Below are 20,797 nucleotides of genomic sequence, written 5' to 3'. Positions count from 1 at the left end.
AGTCGGACGCTTAACCGACTGCGCCACCCAGGCGCCCAACATCTTGCAATATCTTAATGAGTCCACTCCCCCAGTACAAATATCCTAGGAAAGCTTCTGTAAACATGAAAGTATTCAAAAGCTAAGGCAGAAAGATATTTTTAGCAGACGTTACTAAAGTCACCGATTTGTTAGGTTTCTTGTAGGATGTTTAGGCTCTTTTGTGATAATACTCAAGTATTTTAATGCTGAGGAATTTTTAAATACTTGTTATACATAATCTAAGGAAAAAATAATTACTCAGATACTTTGCCCCAAGTCAATTCATAAAAAAGCCTCACACCCCCATAGACCAATTTTGCAGATAACTTTCCACGGTTATCAACTTACCCTAGTGTTGAGAGGTTTTCCTACAAAGAGAGACCTTTTATTCTTGGATTATATTGCAGTCTACCTGGATGAGAGTGTTTGAATAAATTAGTGCCTAAGGTTTGGGGATTTGTGAACAGGACACTCAAAATAGGAGGAAGAGACTTCAATTTAGTATCTTCAGGCAAAAATACCCCAATTCATCTACAACTGAATTTGGGAGCAAAGAGCCATAGAAGTCAAACCTCAAAAAAAAAATCACTATGTAGTTATGAGAAATGGTTGTGGGAAATCCAGGTAAAACAGGATAATACCATAAATGTCCTTGCAAATTCACACAAAGGGCAAGTGTCACCGAATCCCTTTCTCATTGTAAATGAAATGCTTTGTCCATTCTATTTTTAGGTTTCCATTAACTTCAAGTGTCCATTTGTGTGTGTGTGTGTGTGTGTGTGTGTGTGTGTGTGTGTGATTTTAAAGAACCTTGGGCAAAGAAGCAAGGTAAGAGGCCCAGACTGAGTATCAATGGATATTGCTTTAGCTGTGAGGGAAGTGAAAAGTGAAATCATGACCAGAAATGACACTTTAGGAAGACAAGACAATAACATGCTTCCAGGTATGGGCACCAAGGAAGCAAGGGTTACTGAAGGATGTATTAGAAGTCCCTAACCTTTGTGGGGTTTGAAAATGGACAGTAAAACTCTTTTGTCTCCACAACCCCAAAATATTTAGATAAAGATGTCAAGTTCAACCGCCATTGGAGACAGTGCTTGGTGTTGTGGAAATCAAATGTAACAATTGATTTTTTTTCCTCCCCGGGGCATCTGGACTGTTTGTGATAGGATGGACGGTCCAAGTGGCCGTGTTCCTACCACAGATAACAGGGAAAACTTGAGGGTGTTTAAGCCATGAATGACCTCAAGACATCCATTACATTTGTTTCCAACAAAATGTTAATTTTATGTATTTTGATATGTTCATTCCTCAAGGGGGAAAAAAAAAAATCAATGGTGCTTTTTTACAAGACAGGAATGGACTCTGAATGTAGATTTCCTGCACTATACTCTCAGGTTGTCTATGTCCTTGTGGTTTCAATGTTTTAAAGAGTTATTCTTGGTGCTATCAGACCCCTCTCCTGGTGTTACTGTAATAACCAGTAGTATATGTTTATTTTCTGAGGCATGTTAATTGATTTCTCCCAAATGAAAAACAAGGAGCTTGTTTCAAACCATCATGGCACTTCTTTTGGTTGAAACACTACGAACAAGCTTATCGTATTTTATAGCATCTATCCATTTTGAGCGTTAAAAAGAAAACAACTTTTTTGGTACCGTAAGTAAAAAAAAAAAAAAAAAAAACAAAAAACAAAAAAAAAGCCCACAGGTAATAGAATCCTATTTGTTAGCAGGAAGTCACTGGGATTTATTTATTCATGGCCTGATACAACTTCAAAAAAAAAGTGCTCTTTTGAACAAGAAATGACTCATGTACATGGAGGAACTCTTGACTGTCACCTAGGATTTAGTTACCACTGTGAGATTAAAAATGCATTAAAATGCTAGGCAGCTTTCAGGCTGACCTAAGGAGAAAGATAGGAGAAAGAGATCAGGAAACAAAATAGGTGATGTCGACACAAAGGGGGTCACATCCCACAGAAGTGAGAAAGAAAGAGGCATGGATAGGCAAGCTACTGAGTAAGTCGAGCGAAGTCCTGAGAGGTAGACTGTCAAACCCAGGTGGATGAATCCATACACCAAATGGTCATTACTGGCAAAATGATGGCTAACAAAAGTGGACAAGAGCCAACAAAATCCTGAATCCTGAGAAACGACTGGTTCTAAAAAGCCAAATAAGGCCATTTTGTAATATCACACATGAAGAGTAAGATAACATTGGGGGGTTTCTGTTCTGTAGTCGTTTGGTAAAATTAGCATCCATAATGGAACATAATCAGAATTATAAAGTGATCAGCCTGAAAGTTTAATTTAAACATAAATTTAAAGTGGTACTTAAGGATCATGGTCATAAGTATAATCACCCTGGATAGTGTAAGAGACAGAACAAAAGGTCCTGAATAAGAAATAATCATTATTCACACCTTATAGTTCTTTACACGATACGCAGAATCTCTCGGTAATAGATATTATTCCTCATTCATGCAGAAACCTCTCCATCTATAAACGCAGAGGTAGGTCTACACTCCATCAACCTTAGGCTCTTTTCTCAGTACAACCTCCACATCTTAAGTACACACTATGAAGAAATACACACACACACACACACACACACACACACACACACGTGTGTGTGCCTTTTCTGAGTCTGTGTTAAAGAAGATGCTCCATTACTCATTTTCTTTGATGTAGATGTTCTGATTGCCCCAAATGGTTAGAATTGTGATTTGCATTCAACACCCAGTTCCTTCTCAATCAGATACATAGGACGTTTTTCAACGGATCAAATAGTAATACAATAGAGGCTACAGCAGATGAACTCCATTTTATAGGAAACTCATCAATTTCATAAAGCAATCATTTTATGAAAAAAAAATCTTTGCTATAAAATTTAAATGCACTATTTAGTCTATCTAAAATATTTCTTTAATAATTCAAAGTTTCAAAAGATTAAGCACATGTTATTACCAACTGTTGACCTCTTGGGAATTGGGGTTTTCATTAGAATTAAACGAGCAGTATACAAGGCTAAAGTATTTTAAAATGTTCACAGTTCACTATTCATAATTCAGAGAAAGCCTGTTTTGAACAAAATATGTTACTCCTGTCCGTTTTTTGACCTACAAGGAATGTATTTCTCATAAAACGCAGCATGAGAGTATAATCTGTTTCACTTAATAGTGTCATGACTACTCTTCTTTTCTAGTTAAGGCACTTTTTAAACAAGTTAAAGTTGTGGCAGATTCTGTTATGCTTCACTGGGCTTCATTATTCTTTGAGTCATGCAATTAAATGATCACATAAAATAAAAACATGGTGCGTATCAATCAAAAGAGTTTCGTGCCTTCAAAGATCGAGATAAAACATCATGAGGCAATCATCCTCTAAGGGCCGCAATCGCAACTGAATAAAAAGGCGATTCACTAACAAGACCTACAGGACAATTTCTGGGTTTCTGGCTGGCCGTGCATTCTTGAATTCTTTACAATCCAAGGTTCAAGTGCCATATTGTTAGCCACATGCCATACTTGAGAGAAAAAAAAAAAACAGTAAACAAAATAATCAATGTCATCCAGCTGAAACTGATTGATAATTTTTCATTTTGCCAATAGTACTTTTTTTGAAAGATAAGAAAACCTAATCAAACTGACTTGTGATTGCGATGGCCCACAGGATTGTGTACCCAAGAACATTTCCAACACGAAATACACACATCTGCCTAAAGATGCAATGGACCTTCCATTGTTGCCTTTTGCATTCAGCTCTGTTTGTTACACACTCATTATATCCTGTAGTCAGGAAGGAGTATTTAAAACAACCACCTCCCCCCGCTCCCCAATGCCTGCAGCTGCTTCTACCGAGTAATGAGTTGCTAGAGAAATCATATATACACATACATGTAAAATTAGGGAGACAAGTTGCTTTATTGCCCCGATTTAAAATAAGCTCAATCAGTAGAAAAGAAAAATACTATAATATACAGCTTGATGAGCAGCTGAAGACAAGAATATACTCAGACACAATTTTAGAATTCAGGATATATCTCGCTCAATGAGGCTTGAATGAGACGAAGGACATTTCTCCTTTAAATTTTTTCTAACCCAATGAATGAACAAGTGGAATTTATGGGGGAACGTAACCCAGAATAGACAGATACGTAAAAATTCCTTAAGTATCAGCACGCGGCTCCAAGCGAAAAGGTCTTGCTTCTGTTTAATTTATCAAGAGAATCGCATTTTGTAAATCTTAATTTCTAGGAATTTCAGGTTAAAAGAAGATTTTCCACAAGTCAGTGAAACAACTGAAGTCAGGCAGAACTGATTGCTAACCCCCCTTCAGCGGACAGATGTATCAACCCCATTGCAAGGTGAGAATTAAACTATAGATTAACAAAATCACAGAGACTGAATCCGGAAGTACGTCAACCAACATCTCAAAGCTCTAGGGGAAAACGGCGCTGGCAATATTTGCAAAATAAGAAAACAGTCTTACTCTTGACGGTAGCTGTCCGGGTACAGTTGTAAAGAATTGCCAGCTCTCCGAACACCTTTCCTGGACCCATGGTGCACAGCTTCACACCTTCTTTGGTGACTTCCACCTTACCATCTGAAAAGAAGAGACAACGTTACTTTAATTCTCTCCCATGCATCTCATCTGTTGCATTTGTCATCGGCAAGAAGGAATACCGGGCTCATGTTTAAAACTGCGAGGCAATTACCAGTGAACATCAAGTCTTAGCTCGGAGGCAATGGAGGAACAATAAATCACGTCGGTTAAGAGATGCCACCCTTCTTTAAATTAATCGCTGATAGCACTGTGAGATAAAACGGAAAGCAGGCCTGAAAAAAGGGGACAAAAATGTAAACGTGTGTTTTTCCCAGTTTTAGAAAACTTTGGTAATTCCGATTTTGATGTCATTTTGAATCTGAGGGTAAAACTGAGAAAGCAGGTACATTTTCTGTAGCACGCTTCATACTGGGGAATGCTCATTTGAGTAAGGCACGGCGATTAGGGAAAGGGAGATTGCTTTGACCCTTGGGCACTGTTTAATTGCAGCTCACGGTAGGTTTTCTTTGTAAGCATCTTATCTGACTTGGCCAAGATTGTTTTATCTGTTTCCCAGCCCTGCAACACGGACTGTAAGGAAAAACTAACTACGAGGATAGGGGGTCCGTGGGAGTTCTCTGTGCACAAAGAACTGGGACAATGAAATGATAAGAAAGGAAAGACCAGAGACACAAGGACCCTGGATATACAGTGTCGCTTGCAAGTAACACAAAATCTATTCATGAGGGAAATGGAAAAAATATACTTTAAAAGGGTGCAGCTAAGTGGACTACAAATTCTATCACCTCACAAAATTGGGGGGCGGCAGTGGGAAATAAAGTCAACACAATGCATTCTAGACCAATCCCCCCCTTTCTATTTTTCTTCCAAGTTCCTTATCCATAGTCTACAGAAGACAAAGTCTGTGTGCCATTAGCTAGTGCATGGAAGGAAGTAACACCACCAAGTCCTCTCCAAACTTCAGGCCCCCAGGCATTGATTTCATAATTGCCCCCTTATTGATGCGTTTCCTGTAGTATTTGACTTGTAGAGTTGGGCTTTAAACTCACTCCCTCTTAAAAAAAAAAAATCAACCTACTTTCAACTAAGCAATAACATTTGTAAAATCACAGGTTTCATGTGCTAATTTGCTCAGACACCTATGGGGATAAAATCCTAAATGTCACCAAAAAAAATCCTTTTTTTTGTTAAGTTAATCCATGTACCAGTGATGCAGGGTCAACTCTTCAGACAACCTTGTTCTACCCCGAAAACCATTTTCATGCAAATGGTATCAGTGGAGAGAGAATTCTGTGGTAATTAGGATAAAATTTCACATAAAATCTATTCGCTACTCTTGAACCATGTGGGTGCACCTCCTCTGTGTGGAAAGAAGCTATCCGGGATGAACAAGTCCAACATTTCACAAAGTTAGGACATACTCTCTTATGGGGGTCTGGCCACTCGAAATTCAGTCTAGCTTTTGTCATGCCTCACTTCTTGACCGCGGAAAATAAAACTCTGTCTCTTGATAGGTACATCAAAACCAGCCGAGTAAATTTGTATTTTCACAAGCCTCAGATGTCCCTTGCCCATGGCATGTCCCCCCTTCCCTTTCATGGGTAAGCCTGTCCCCTCAGGAATCTCATCTGCCACCAGAGAACGAGAAGCAGACTCAGAACTTTATGCAGTTAGGAGGTTTATACGTCATTAGAAGTTAGACCAGGAGTTGAATTCTGGTTCTCTTATCTGTTCCTTATGAGCCTTGTGACTCTGGGCATGGTATTAATTTCTCCATGCCCCAGTTTCTTCATTAAGAAAGTGGATAAAGGAAAAGCACCTATCTCATGGGGCGGTTGACAAAATGACATAATACAGCAGGTTCAATGCTGAGTGCAATGCCCAGCCTATAGAAGACGGTCAATACATGTTAGCTCTTACTATTGGTGTTATTTTCACCATACTCCTTATCTAAAAGGAAGGAGGGCTTATTACAGCATACTGAAACACAATATTCCGTTATCTAGTCCAGAAACCAACCAACATCCCTATAGGTTAGTAGGTTTGGTTTTTTTTCTTTTTTTTAATGGAGAAAGTAATTGTTTCAGATTTCTCTAGGGGGGTTGAGAACTTCTGGGTTCAAATCGATATCATACTGAATGAAGGACACGGAATTGCAAGAAGTCATGGCGATCTACCTGGCAGAATGCATTCTCTTTATCCTCTTCCCCACTCGGCCATGTACTGCCAACAGTTGACATAGTATTGCTTCAGCAAGGACTGCCTTAGGCTGGAAGCTCCCATAAATGACTTTTTTTTTAAATACAATTTATTGTCAAATTGGCTAACATACAGCATATACAGTGCACTCTTGGTTTTGGGGGTAGATTCCCATGATTCATCACTTACATACAACACCCAGGGCTCATCCCAACAGATGCCCTCCTCAATGCCCATCACCCACTTTCCCCTCTCCCCAACCCCCAGTCAACCATTTGGTCTCTGTATTTAAGAGTCTCTTATGATTGCCTCCCTCTCTCTCCATTTGTAACTAGTTTTTCCCTTCCATTCCCCCATGGTCTTCTGTTAAGTCTCTCAATATCAACCTATGAGTGAAAACATATGATAGGTCTTTGGCTGACTTACTTCCCTGAGCATAATACCCTCTAGTTCCATCCATGTTGTTGCAAATGGCAGGATTTCATTCTTTCTCACTGTCAAGTAGTATTCCATTGTATATACAAACCACATCTTTATCATTTCATCAGTTGACGGACATTTGGGCTCTTTCCATAATTTGGCTATTGTTGAAAGCACTGCTATAAACATTGGGGTACATGTGCCCCTATGAATCAGCACTCCTGTATCCTTTGGATAAATTCATAATAGTGCTATTGCTGGGTCACAGGGTAGTTTTATTTTTGATTTTTTGAGGAACCCCCACACTGTTTTCCAGAGCAGCTGCACCAGTTTTCATTCCCACCAACAGTGCAAGAGGGTTCCCATTTCTCCACATCCTTGCCAACATCTGTTGTTTCCACTGCTGTGAGGTGGTATCTCAATGTGTCTTTGATTTGGATTTCCCTGATGATGAGTGACATTGAGCATCTTTTCATGTGACTGTTGGTCATCTGGATGTCTTCTTTGGAAAAGCATCTATTCATGTCTTCTGCCCATTTCTTTACTGGATTGTTTGTTTCTGTGTGTTGAGTTTGGTAAGTTCTTTATAGATTTTGGATACTAACCCTTTCTCTGATATGTCATTTGCCAACATCTTTTCCCATTCCATCGCTTGTCTTTTAGGTTTGTTGATTGTTTCCTTTGCACTGCAGAAGCTTTTTATCTTGATAAGATCCCAAAAGTTCATTTTTGCTTTTAATTCCCTTGCCTTTGGAGATGTGTCAAGCAAGAAATTTCTGTGGCTGAGGTCAAAGAGATTGCTAACAACTTTTTTTTTAAGTTTATTTATTTTCAGAGTGGGGGGAGGTGCAGAGAGAGAGAGAGAGAGAGAATCCCAAGCAGGCTCCACCTTGCCAGAACAGAGCCCAATGGCAGGACTCGATCCCACAAACTGTGAGCCCATGATTTGAGCCAAAGTCAGATGGTGACTGAGCCACCCAGGCACCCCCAAAGTACCAACTTTCCAGTGCATTATAATATTTTCCTGACTTAAAGCTCTAGCTTCAATTGTATTAAGAGAACTAAAAGCAAAATGAACAATATCTAAAGAACTTTCATACATCACTGCTTTTGGACAAATCTACTTCTCTGTTGAGGTTCCAAAGTTGAAAGTCTTCAGTGGAAATAGACCCACTACTAAGGAGCAAGACCACTACTAAGATTCCTTCTGGACAGCTTAAGAATTAGGGCTTCTCAACTAATAGAAGACAAGAAACACAGAGCTCTTTCTTTAGCTCAGTGGTTTCTCAAAGGACGTCTATGGACCTGTCACATGGAAGCTAATTAATAAAATCCAGAGATTCCCCACTCTGGGAAATTTTACTGTTCCTATACCACAGTGACTACACTGCTACTTAGTGTTGGTGTACCTTCCTTCTCTGAAAAACCATGCTTGTGTAAAACTGATTATGTTTTTCAAGTGTATTTATTTTGAGAGAGAGAAAGAGAGAAAGAGAGAGAGAGCGAGCGAGCAGAGGAGGGGCAGACAGGGGGAGAGAGGGGAGGGAGGGAGGGAGGGGGGGGAGAGAGAGAGAGAGAGAGAGAGAGAGAGAGAGAGAGAGAGAGAGAGAATACCAAGCAGACACCACATTGTTAGTGCAGAGCCCCATATGGGACTTGAACTCACAAACCTGTGAGATCATGACCTGAGCCAAAACCAAGAGTCATAGTTGGATGCCCAACCAACTGAGCCACCCAGGCACCCCAGCACTTATTGATTTTAACTGATAGTTAATCTTTTACAGATATGTTTTCTTTGATAGGACCTCCAGAAATCTCACAGTCAGAATTATATAGGACTCAGGTCTGAAACGTGTACAAATGCGTTTCTGGTTCCAACTCGTTTTCCTGATTGTTTTCATATTTGCCTAATTTTCTCATGTCTAACTCATTTTTTTAAAGATAGGTACCAACATGCCTACATATTATAGGTATTCACATATATCTAAATAATCAGTGTTGAGAAGAGAAGAGAATATATTCCATATTGATTAGATAGTAAAAAAAAAAAAAGGGTGGGGGGGGCACCTCTGGCTCAATCAGTTAAGCATCCAGCTTCAGCTGTGGTCATGATCTCACAGTTCATGAGTTCGAGCCCCGCATCTTCATTGGACTCTTTTGTCAGCACACGGCCCGCTTTTAGAGGGAGAGGTGTCTCCCTCTCTCTCTGTCCCTCCCCTTCTGTCTCTGTCTCTCTCTCTCTCAAAAATGAATAAACATTCTAAAAAAAAAAAAACAGAAAAGCAAAAAGATTTAGCAAGCGATTTACTGGAACAGATTGTATCTGAGAAATAGAAATCTGGATAGAAAACATCTTTTCCAGGTTAAGTGAAATACTACAGGGTCACTATATTCACAATAGCCATGGAAGTGAGGAATGTGATCACACAGGATAGATGAGAATGGTCCAAAAAGCATTTTTTTAATAAACAGAAAACTCTAAATGGTAAACAGAAACACCATGTTTCTAAAACGTTACTGAGTCACTGTGTGATCACTTTCCCTTCTTCACCCCTGCTGTGTGGATGGAGTAAGTAACCCGGGAGGCGGGACCAACGGGGGCTAAAAACAAAGGTAGGAACACACATGGCCTTAATTAGAGAGTTCTTTCCAAGACCTTTGGAAAGGTCTGGATTTCCAGGAGCCCAGCAACGTAAATTATTGATGTGAACTGTGAATTCAGTTAAGCTCACTCACTATGCCGCAGAGCAACCTTCAAGCCAAATGAGAAGTGATTATACACTTACAAATGGATTTCCAAGTACAGAATCTGTGGCCCACTTATGAAAACGAAGAATAGGGGCGCCTGGGTGGCGCAGTCGGTTAAGCGTCCGACTTCAGCCAGGTCACGATCTCACGGCCCGTGAGTTCGAGCCCCGCGTCAGGCCCTGGGCTGATGGCTCGGAGCCTGGAGCCTGTTTCCGATTCTGTGTCTCCCTCTCTCTCTGCCCCTCCCCCGTTCATGCTCTGTCTCTCTCTGTCCCAAAAATAAATAAAAAGCATTGAAAAAAAAAATTAAAAAAAAAAAAAAAAGAAAACGAAGAATAAAACCATCATAAGCTTACTGCCATCTACCAGAGAGCCCGGTTCCCACCTAATCGATGTCCTTGGCAAGTATCAGGACCATCCAGGAGCCACTCCCCTACTCTTGTTCTCCCCCCGCCTCTTTTTTCCATGTTATGGCTACCTTTGAAGTTTGGCTGAAATTGACCTCCCTTGCATAGAAAGTAGGTAGGCCTATGTGTGGTTATTTTGGTGGTGAGGGGAATAATGTGGGCTGAAACAAATAGGGAAAAAGTCAGTCAGGCTCAAAATATAGCATGCTTTTGCCAGAGGCTCATACCAACTTAGAAACAGCCCAACTTGGAGGTTTTACATAATTATAATTCGCTATTAACTTCAGGAGCGCATTTTGAGGAATTCACTTAAGGTCAGCATGGCTGAATGTAATAATTTCTGCTTCTTTTAAAGAAATAGCAGAGATTCATTAGCATTTATTCATGACTCTTTAATACTTTAATTTTCAACCACGTTAGATTCCAAATCAAAGATTTTTTTTTTCCCCCCAAGAGTAGCAGAAAAGCATTTTCAGAACATCCTAGTAAAGTTCTAGATGTTCCCATTATGTTCTTTAACTGGACTCAACAGTGACTAGAGGCCATTAGAACTGTTATTCGAGGGAACTAATGACAACCAAAAATGTGATCCGTCTGTATACTCTGATTTTGTTCTTAATAGTCACTTTTGCTTCTAGGAAATATGGTATCATATTGGCATTATTTTTACTCTGCGTTATCTCCACCACAAGAAAGAAACACGCAAATCATTTTTATTTGGCTTTGCTCCATTGTGAAAGTTGTTTACAGAAGAGACGTGGGGACAGTTGGCTAAGATTCGATTTAGGGGTTAGAGTTTTACTCAGGACCCCAGCCATGAGTCTGAACAATTAAAAGTTTTATCACAGTACCTAAAATAAAAACTACATTCTACTTCAAGGACCATACACCCATTTGTGATGGGCTGGGCTGAGTCCTAAAGCCTACCATGGGCCACCCTGAGCATCAATCAGCTCCCCCCTTCTGCTTTCTGGCATTACAATCCACGTGCCCCCCTTGGGAGATGCCAAGTGTTAAGAGACCCCATTATGAGGTATTTATACCTTTGGGGATGCTTAAGTGGCTCCATCGGTTAAGCATCCAACTCAGTTTCAGCTTAGTTCACCATCTCATGGTTCATGAGATCAAGCCTCACATCAGGCCCTGCACTGACAGCATGGAACCTACTTGGGATTCCATTTCTCTTTCACTCTCTCACTCTCTCACTCTCTCTCTCAAAATAAATAAACATTAAAAAAATAAAGTATCTATACTCTTGTCTATCTCTTGTAAGAATTAGGCCCTACAAATAAAACAAATTGAGTTTACATGGAGACACAGAATCGCCTGGCTTTGATTATCTTTATAGGTTTTTTACTAGCTTGTGGTTTTGTGCCCTAAGAACTTCCATGATAAGGCAAATCAGCTTAGGGATTTATTACAGGCAGGCTGAATGAGAATGGCTGGCAATAACCTAATTATGAACCTTCTGTGCTTAGTTCCAATAACCTTGGTTGGAACATTCAAGGCAACTCGACTGGCCATCAAAGGCAGAGAGGTGTTATGTCAAAAGGTCCCATCTAGATAAGACCTCCCCCCCATCATTTTGCTCCTTCCCTCTGCTGGACCAGCCCCTTTGTGATTTTGCAGGCTCAAGATCACAGCTTTTACATTACGAATTCTCTCAGGTGGGTTTCTGGAGTTGCCAGTTTTTTAACAGGAATAATTCAACATGTGATGGCTGAGCTGTGTGGTCACCAGCATGGGTCTGTTTCCTCTAGGAGAGGAGGTTCACTTATGGATCCTCCCTCCCCCCTCCTCCTGCCCCCTCCTTTCTTTTCCTCTTCCTCCTTCTTTAAGATGTAATTGGCCTACAGCACTATATAAGTTTCAGGTGTACAACATAATGACTTTACTAACATATGCTGCTAGATGATTACTTCACAATAAGCTTACTTAACATGCCTCATCACACAGAGAGAAGAATGATTTTTTTTTTTTAGGGTGAGAATTTTTAGCCCCTACTTTCTGCTTTTCAAATGGATTAGGGATACTATTTTATCGGACTTGCCTTGCAGGGCTCTTTCAGATTGGGGGTGTTCCAACTGGGGAAGAAAGTAAAAATTGCTAAGACTGCTGTGGGCTAGAGCAAAACACCATCCAGTTACCAGGAGCAGACTCCATTCTTGGATACCTTCTTCAAAGCTGTAAGCATTCAGGTAGGCTTTTTCGAAGCCAGCGTAAGAAGGAAAAAGATGGTCTCACGAAGAGACACAAGTGTGCTCTTGAATTTAAAAATGGCTGCATGTGAGTACCTTATCTGTTTTCTGTTCAAGATTGCTTTAAATCCAAATGGCTATGGTCTCTCCGGATCCACACTTTTGCTCCTTCGATGTAGGGATAATCTTGATAATTGAAAATCGTTCTCTGGCCCTTGAATGGAACTCTATGAGAAGCTTCCCTGTTCTAGTATTATTTCTCCCAAAGCTTGCTTCACCCACTTCTAGTTAGGTATTTTGCAGATTGGTTTTCTCTTGGAGGACGAGAAGAGGTTTTTCCCTCAACTATGTGTGTTCTAGTTTCTTTAAGTGTCAGGCCATCAGATTCTCCTGTTTTATGTTTATTTTTGAAAGAGAGTGAGAGAGCACAAGCAGGGAGAGGGACAGAGAGAGAGGAAGGGAGAGAGTGAATCCAAAGCAGGCTCCACGCTTTGAGGGCAGAGCCCGACATGGGGCTCAAACCCATGAGCTGTGAGATCATGACCTGAGCCAAAACCAACAGTCTTATGCTTACCCGAATGAGCCACCCAGGTGCCCCAGGACATCTGGACTGTAGTTAGGAGCAAGCTTCCCATTCAAAAGAAGTCACTTTTCTTTGATATCATCATAGCTATAATTCTTGGAGGGAGCACAAAAATACTAGTTACCCGAATGGAATGAAACAGAGCCTGAGGTTTAAGAGGCTAGTTGAAGATATAGGATAGCAGACTTCTTTCCTTAGGCAAATCTGATTTCCTCTCTGGTCATGACTTGACACAATTTTTCATTACATTGAATTACAACAGATCAATATATATCTGAATATGAAATATAATCATCATAGTTACTCTTGGTAATAAGAGAATAAAAAACATTAACGAGATGTCCAGAACTAAACATCTGTCTTATGGAGACGGGGGTGGGCGGGGGGGAGGGAGAGAACGAAAAAAAAAAACAAAACAAAACCCACAAGAGAGTAAGAAATAAAAATGCACATATCTGAGCATCAAGTGTGTTTGTTTCTAACCGAGGTCATAGGGGGCATGCACATATTTACAAAGGAAACCTAGATGGGGAAACAGTCTGAAATGTAAGCGATTTGTATATAGAGAATCCTCTGAATCATCAGAGTGGAAATCTGGGATGAACAATGTACATTGCCGAATCCTACCCCTGGAGATACTGGAGGAGAGAACACACTGACGCTATCACAGATGTGTCAACAGGATTCTGGAAGAACTTCACAAGCGTCATAATTCTACCACCTTCATAGACATTGTGTTTTACAATTCTAGCGCTTTGGGGCACCTGGGTGGCTCAGTCGGTTGAGCGTCTGACTTCGGCTCAAGTCATGATCTCATAATTAGTGAGTTCGAGGACCGCTTCAGTGCGGTCACAGTTCCTTCTGTGCTGACAGTGTGGAGCCCGGAGCATGCTTCTGATTCTGTGCGTCCCTCTCTTTCTGCCCCTCCCCTGCTTGCTTGCTTGCTCTCTCTCTCTCTCTCTCTAAAAAAAAGTAAACCTTTAAAAATTTTTTAAATAAAAATTAAAAAAAAAAAGATAATTATAGGGGCACCTTGGTGGCTCAGTTGGTTAAGCATCTGATTCTAGATGGAGCTCAGGCCATGATCTCACAGATCATGAGATCGAGCCCTGCGTCAGGCTCCGTGCTGACAGCTCAGAGCCCAGAGCCTGCTTCGGATTCTGTGTCTTCTTCGCTCTCTGCCCCTCTCCTGCTCACGCTGTCTCCTTTCAGAAAAATAAACATGAATTTTTTTTTTAATCATTAAAAAAAAATAAAGATAAAAAATAAAATCCTAGCACTTTAAAGTACACAAAAAGCACTAGATGAATGTCCATGGACTAATTTCAATTTCCAGTGATGAGAAAAGCCAGGACAGAGGAGAGAGAGGCATTTGTAGGACAGGGGAGCAGACGGACGATTCCCTGAGTCAATGAAGAGGTGAACAGATAATTTGTCTTAATTAAGTCACGTTTATTAAGCTTAATTTCAGCAATGTATAATGCACTCCTGCTGTATCATTTCTAAAGTTCAGGAGTACCTTCAATTAGCCGAGAGCATGAATGGCCACTTCTGTACCTTCTCGAAGAGGGGCACGTGGCAAAAGGACCGCTAACACTGTCAGACTTGTGGGCACGAATCATGCCTTTGTTTTAATGGTAAGCTTGGGAGAACCTAACCCAGTGGTTCTCCACTGGGGCCCATTTTGTCTCCAGGGAATACTGGGCAATGTCTGGGAATATTTCTGGTTGTCACCACTTGGGGTGTCTTACCCGTGTCTCATTGGCAGAAGCCAAGAATGCTGGGAAGCCCCACAACAAGGACAGCCCCACAACAAAGCATTATTTGGCCCCAAGTGGGAGCTGTGCCCAGGCGGAGAAAACCCGATACAATCTGTGCATGTAGAAAATACTCTACATTTAAGGGGAAATTTTTGACTTCTGCTGTTCATCATTTAACCTCCACCAGATGTAAATTCCAAACTCAAGTAAGGTTAACACCAGGTTGCAATACTGAAGCAAACCACGTTGCTCCGGGATTGGATAAAGCCACAAGTCTATTTACTGGGTAATTCTCCCCAGCAGATGTCATGTCAAATAGAAGTACGGAACATTTTGAAGCAAGACTTGTAAGACTATCTTACTGATGTTGGAATGGCAGCTCTTTTCCAGATACCCTTGAAAACACTGGGTCCTGGCTGTAGCTCTGACTGGCTTTGGGATCTTGAATTAATTCTCTAATTCGGTCTCGATTTACTTCACTGTAGATTTGGGATAACCGTATCATAGTTTATAGGGTTAGGATCACTAGATAATACTTATGTCAAGATGAAGATATAGATGGAGTCCTTCTTACAATTTCCTTTAGACAAGAAAAAAAAAAGATAGTTTTAAGGAGAGTGAACCCCAAGGTGGGTTCATCACATTTAGGATCGTAGGATTCACAGGAGATTCAGTGAAAGCCTGGTGTGAGACGAAGCTTTCCACACCCATCAGCAAACCCTCAGCTGACACAGGGACAGTCATTTAATGCCTGGTTGTAAATAGTGGGAGGTTAGTAGGTTCTCACTGGTCAACAGATTGAACTAAGAGTGAAAAGGTCCACAGCTGTGATCTTGCTGGTGGGTTAGCCTTAGGATTTCATGTTTATTCTGTTGTCTCTATAGTCCACAAGAAAAACAAAAAACAAAAGTGTCCGTCTCTGGGACGCCTGGGTGGCTCAGTCACTGGGCATTCGACTCTTGACTTTGACTGAGGTCAAGGCCTCACAGTTTGCGCAATGAAGCTCACGTCAGGTTCTGTGCTGACAGCATGGAGCCTGCTTGGATCTCTCTCTCTCTCTCTCTCTCTCTCTCTCTCTCTCTCTCTCTCCCCCCCTTTCTGCTCCTCCCCCGCCCACCATCTTTCTCTTTCTCTCAAAAAAAAAAAAGTGTCAACCTCTCACTCCCACTCCACTTATTGGAAGTATTTCTGTACTTTGTTTTACCCAGTAGTACACATCTCACAAGGAAAAGTTTTTATTTGACAATCTAAACTACCTACATTGGATGTAATATATGTAGTTTTTTTTTTCCATTTTATATAAGGCCAGGATTCTCCAGAGTATACGGTGAGCACTTACCTACCTTCCCCTTTTTAAAAAGCAGAGAGAGAAAAAAAAAACCAAAGGAACAACCATCCACCCTGCAAAATAACTCTAAGCATCTATCAAAAGATGAAAAAAAAAAGTTTTGATTTATTCCCTCGGGAAGCTGTTGTACAAATGGCCTGGGGCAGGGGAGGAGGGAGAGTCTTGGGTTTGAAAGCCACTGCCCACACCAAAGAGGTAGTGTTCGCCCTCTTGTGCCACAGAACAAAGGAAGGGGGTTCAAGATGGTATTTCCAGAGAAGCAGACCGTAGAAGCAAAGAGCCAACACTCCTCTCCTGTGCCATCAGGGGCAATGGCAGAAAGAACTAATGCGTACAGAGGACGTAAGTGGTAAATGGATCAACAAGGTGACGTGTTCCTCCACCACATAAGGAACGGGGTCCCGCCAGAAGCAGGGATGAACACCTACGAAGTCAAACAAGTCAGTCACGAGGACCACGGGCTGTAGGATTCCACGTATGTGCAACAGTCGAACAGTCCTATCTTGAGAGAAAGTATATTAATAATTGCCCAGGGCCCTCAGGAGGGATGGAGGGGTTGGAGTGTGACAGTTCCGGGGTGCGGGGTTTCATCTGGGGGTAACCGTGGCTTTGGATGCACAACTTTGAATATTCCAGAATGCACCGAATCGAACACCTTAAAAGGGCAAATTGTATGGGATGTGAATTATATCCCAGTAAAGCTCCTAAAAACACGGGGATTTAGCATAGGCGCAGAGTAAGTGCTCTATTAGAAGACTGGCTACCAACGTCATAGTATTTTATTACTCTTTACAAGAATGTTTAGCAATCAGAGATGCTTTGGCCCCCCACTTTTTCTTGAATAACTACTCTCCTGCTCTCTTTAGGGGAGGCCTCACGTGTGACCTCATTTTCCTTCCAAAATCACCCTTCATCCCTTCTCAACTTAACTCTGTGACTAAGGACAGCCAAGTCATCCGTACGTCACACTATCGATGACTACAAATAACCTCTAATAGCACACATAACGCACCGATTTTGTCCCTTAACTGAAACTCTGCCGTAGGCCCTGTTCACAACAGACATGGCTCCTTCCCTGGATTCTCTGCCACAAAACCATACAGCAGAGAAGATCAATCATCTTCCTTGGGTATTATTCTGATCCATAGCCCCCTGCTAAGAAATTCTTACTAGTTTCTCTGGGATCAAACTCCAGTTCCTAGCCTCGTGTGTCCAGTCTTTGCACAAACTGGGATCTTCTCTAAGTTAACCAGAGCCTGAAACTTCACCTGTCATTCTTGCATTCAAATTTCGTGGTCTAGTTCAAAGGTTCTTAACTGAATAGAATTCAGGGTTCTGAGAACCTGGATAAAATCTTTCTATTTTCAGTTTTACTAAGTTCTAATTGAAGTGGGGCTTTTCCACAGTAACAAACCATACCTGCTTAACAGTACTTAAGGCATTGTCACCAATGGAAACCACATTTTGAGGGGCACCTGGGTGGATCAGTTAAGCATCCGACTCTTGGTTTCAGCTCAGGCCATGATCTCACAGTTTACGAGTTCAAGCCCTGCTTTGGGCTCTGTGCTGACATGGTGGAGTCTGCTTGGGATCCGCTCTCTCCTTACCTCTCTGCCCCTCCCCTGCTCTCTCTCTCTCTCTCAAAATAAACAAACCTGAAAAATATATTTGAAAAAAGAAACCACATTTTATTAAGATATTGACAGTTGCAGATACCTTTAAATCTTTAAATATTGTTTGTACTCCCCTCTTTCAAACTCATGGTAGTTATGAGACACAGTGTTCGATCTTATTTAATGTCTTAAAAATACAAATGTATTCGTGAATCACAACCTTTACAATTTATTGACTTTTGATGCATTTGGCTTCCTTGGCAATCCAGTCCGTTCTATGCACTTCAAAATATTCTGAAATGAGGTTCCCAGACCTCAGACTTCCACAGAGGTCCCTGGCATTACAAATCAGAGTAAGAACCCCGGGCTAACTGAATAATCCCCTCGATTCCTCAGAGAACCTTACCATGGTATTCAAACTATCATTGACAACCCAGAATTTATCTAAGAGGAAACAAAGCTGATTCAAAGCAAAGCAACTTAAGACCAGCATTGTTCGAATACTTGTTACAAATCTAAAGTCGTGAATCTCATCTCATGGTTTGCCTACTAACAGTAGTTGGCTTACTGGACATCTAGTCTACCTCTCACCTTAGAGATGTATTTTATCAATGTATCTTTTGTCGTAGGAGGGACAGGGGAAGTGTTGGCTTAATCAGCACAAATTCAGTAACAACAAAGAAAAAAAAAGAAAAGGCTAGATACACTGCTTAAATGGAAACTATAAAATATAAATTTTATCTTAGGTATTAAAAATAAAAACTGTTAACACATCTATGTGAATCACCCTTCTACTGTGTTAAGCAGGAATTTGATAAAGAAACCTAACAGGCTTAAAATATTTAAAAGGCTGTGAAGTTCTACCTAGTCTTGAACAGCAGTGAATAAATTGAAGAAATTAATTCCCATAGAAAAATATTCCTAATGACTTAGCACTGTCCATGAATAATTTGTCCCCATCTTAAAATGTCATAAATCATTTATATTTCGAATTCAAGCAGCTTTAAATGATACAGAGGACCATATTTATTTTTCAGTTTTTCCTGATTTTAGTTCATCCACTGACTCACATGAGAACAGACCAGGGGTTTTCACTTGAGTGACCAGTTTGTTTTTCTTTTATAAACTTGTCTCCTACCACACCCATACCCTGGAGAAGCCAGTAAGAATTTGCACTCTGGCTCCAGACAGAGTAATGACTACCAACAGGTCGAAAGGGAAAAACACCGTATTTCACATTGTGAAGATTATAAAGTAGATGTTAAACTAATGCTATGCTTCTGCCCAAGAGATGGTTTTACATTAAAGAAATGGGATATAAAAACACAAGCAAAATATTCTGAGAAAACTCTGGTATCGGACATTAGGATTCAGAATGTAGAGAAGACGTTTGGTGCAGTGTGGTTTTAAATTATGCTTGAACACTAAGAAAACACACTGCACTGTAGATCACTGCTGCTTCATTGGGAAAAATAATATTAAAGTTCACTAGCCCTGGGCCTTTAGTTTTTATGTTCTCCTAACAGACTTTGAAGTCCTCGGTCTCTACTGGGAAAGTATAAAGTCATGAAAGATGGCACGGGGCCAGTTGACATCTCCAGGATTATAAAGAATAAAATTAAAGCTCTTCAGTGAGACGAAGACAAAAGAGCTTACATAAGTCTTTCACATTTCCCACATATTTTATTCATTACAAAGCACAGCAAAATCTGAAGCCTTTCCTGTGCTAACACAACACTGCAGCAATGAGAAAATACTAGGGGCATGGGGATGAGTTAACCCCATTTTGGGCAGTAAGCCAGTTGGACCACAACTGAAATCCGGTTGCTACAAGGAACAGGTTTTTGGGGAGTTTCAAGATTAAACAGGCCCCGGAAAATATTGTCCTAAATAAACAACGAATCATATAGCTATTCATTATTACAGAAGGTAGCTTCAAAAAACCTAACAGGGGCACCTGGGTGGCTCAGTCGGTTAAGCGTCTGATCCTTGATTTCGGGTCTTGTCATGATCTCACTCACAGTTCATGGGTTCAAGCCCCGCATCAGGCTCTGCATTGACAGTGTGGAGCCTGCTTGGGATATATTCTCTCTCTCGCTCTCTCTCCCTCAATCTCAAAATAAACGTTTTAAAAAATCCATTAATACAGATTTCTATTTTCTTAAAAACTGTCATTGGTATGCATCAACCAAAGACCTGTGTTTTTTTTTTTTTTAAAGTCTGCAGGACTCAAGTTGGACCTTCGTGACTTTTTTTTTAATTTTTTTTTTAACGTTTATTTATTTTTGAGACAGAGAGAGACAGAGCATGAACGGGGGAGGGTCAGAGAGAGAAGGAGACACAGTATCTGAAACAGGCTCCAGGCTCCGAGCGGTCAGCACAGAGCCTGACGCGGGGCTTGAACTCACGAACCGCGGGATCATGACCTGAGCCGAAGTCGGACGCTTAACTGACTGAGCCACCCAGGCGCCCCAGACCTGTGCTTTTAATACACTAAGAAAATAAAGGCAGAGGACAGACTTCTGTTGTTTTGTTGTTATTGTTCATTTGCTCTGGGGGAAAAAAAAATTAAAAGCAGGCATTATCAATGGTTTGATAAATGAATAAGCACCAGCTTCTCCAAGTCTATAGAAAGAAAACACAGCCAATCCTAAAAATGAACCTGGCTGAATTTCAGAAGGTAATGCTCTCCCCCCCTTTATGTGAGTATCATGACTGTATCAACAGGAATTAAAAACAGGAACAGAAGAAAAACCTCCAGAGGTGATTCACACCTGCAGTGAGACAGATACATTGAGACAGATATGCACAAAAATCTCTACCTAACAGAAAAATATGAATGTCAACTTGATGAAGGATTCCATGTTTATAATGGTCAAAAAACCTGGTCTGGTTCTTCTCTGCGCCCAGTATGAATAAAGGATACTCTCAA

The 20,797-nt window shown here is 40.8% G+C and overlaps 1 protein-coding gene across 4 annotated transcripts in view; it reads right to left on the bottom strand.

Moving 5' to 3' along the window:
• Positions 1-20,797, bottom strand: part of PRKG1 (protein kinase cGMP-dependent 1) — a 1,269,228-nt gene that overhangs the window by 804,518 nt on the left and 443,913 nt on the right. For all 4 annotated transcript variants that reach the window (XM_058698343.1, XM_058698342.1, XM_058698344.1 and 1 more), the window contains exon 3: positions 4,515-4,628. In XM_058698343.1, the coding sequence (XP_058554326.1) occupies positions 4,515-4,628 (114 nt within the window). The remainder of the gene's footprint in view (positions 1-4,514; positions 4,629-20,797) is intronic.

The sequence above is a fragment of the Neofelis nebulosa genome, chromosome 13 (genome assembly GCF_028018385.1).
Source record: "Neofelis nebulosa isolate mNeoNeb1 chromosome 13, mNeoNeb1.pri, whole genome shotgun sequence".
In the NCBI taxonomy this organism is placed as follows: domain Eukaryota; kingdom Metazoa; phylum Chordata; class Mammalia; order Carnivora; family Felidae; genus Neofelis; species Neofelis nebulosa.
The sequence above is the reverse complement of the archived record's forward strand: the minus strand, read 5'-3'. Positions and strand labels throughout refer to the sequence as shown.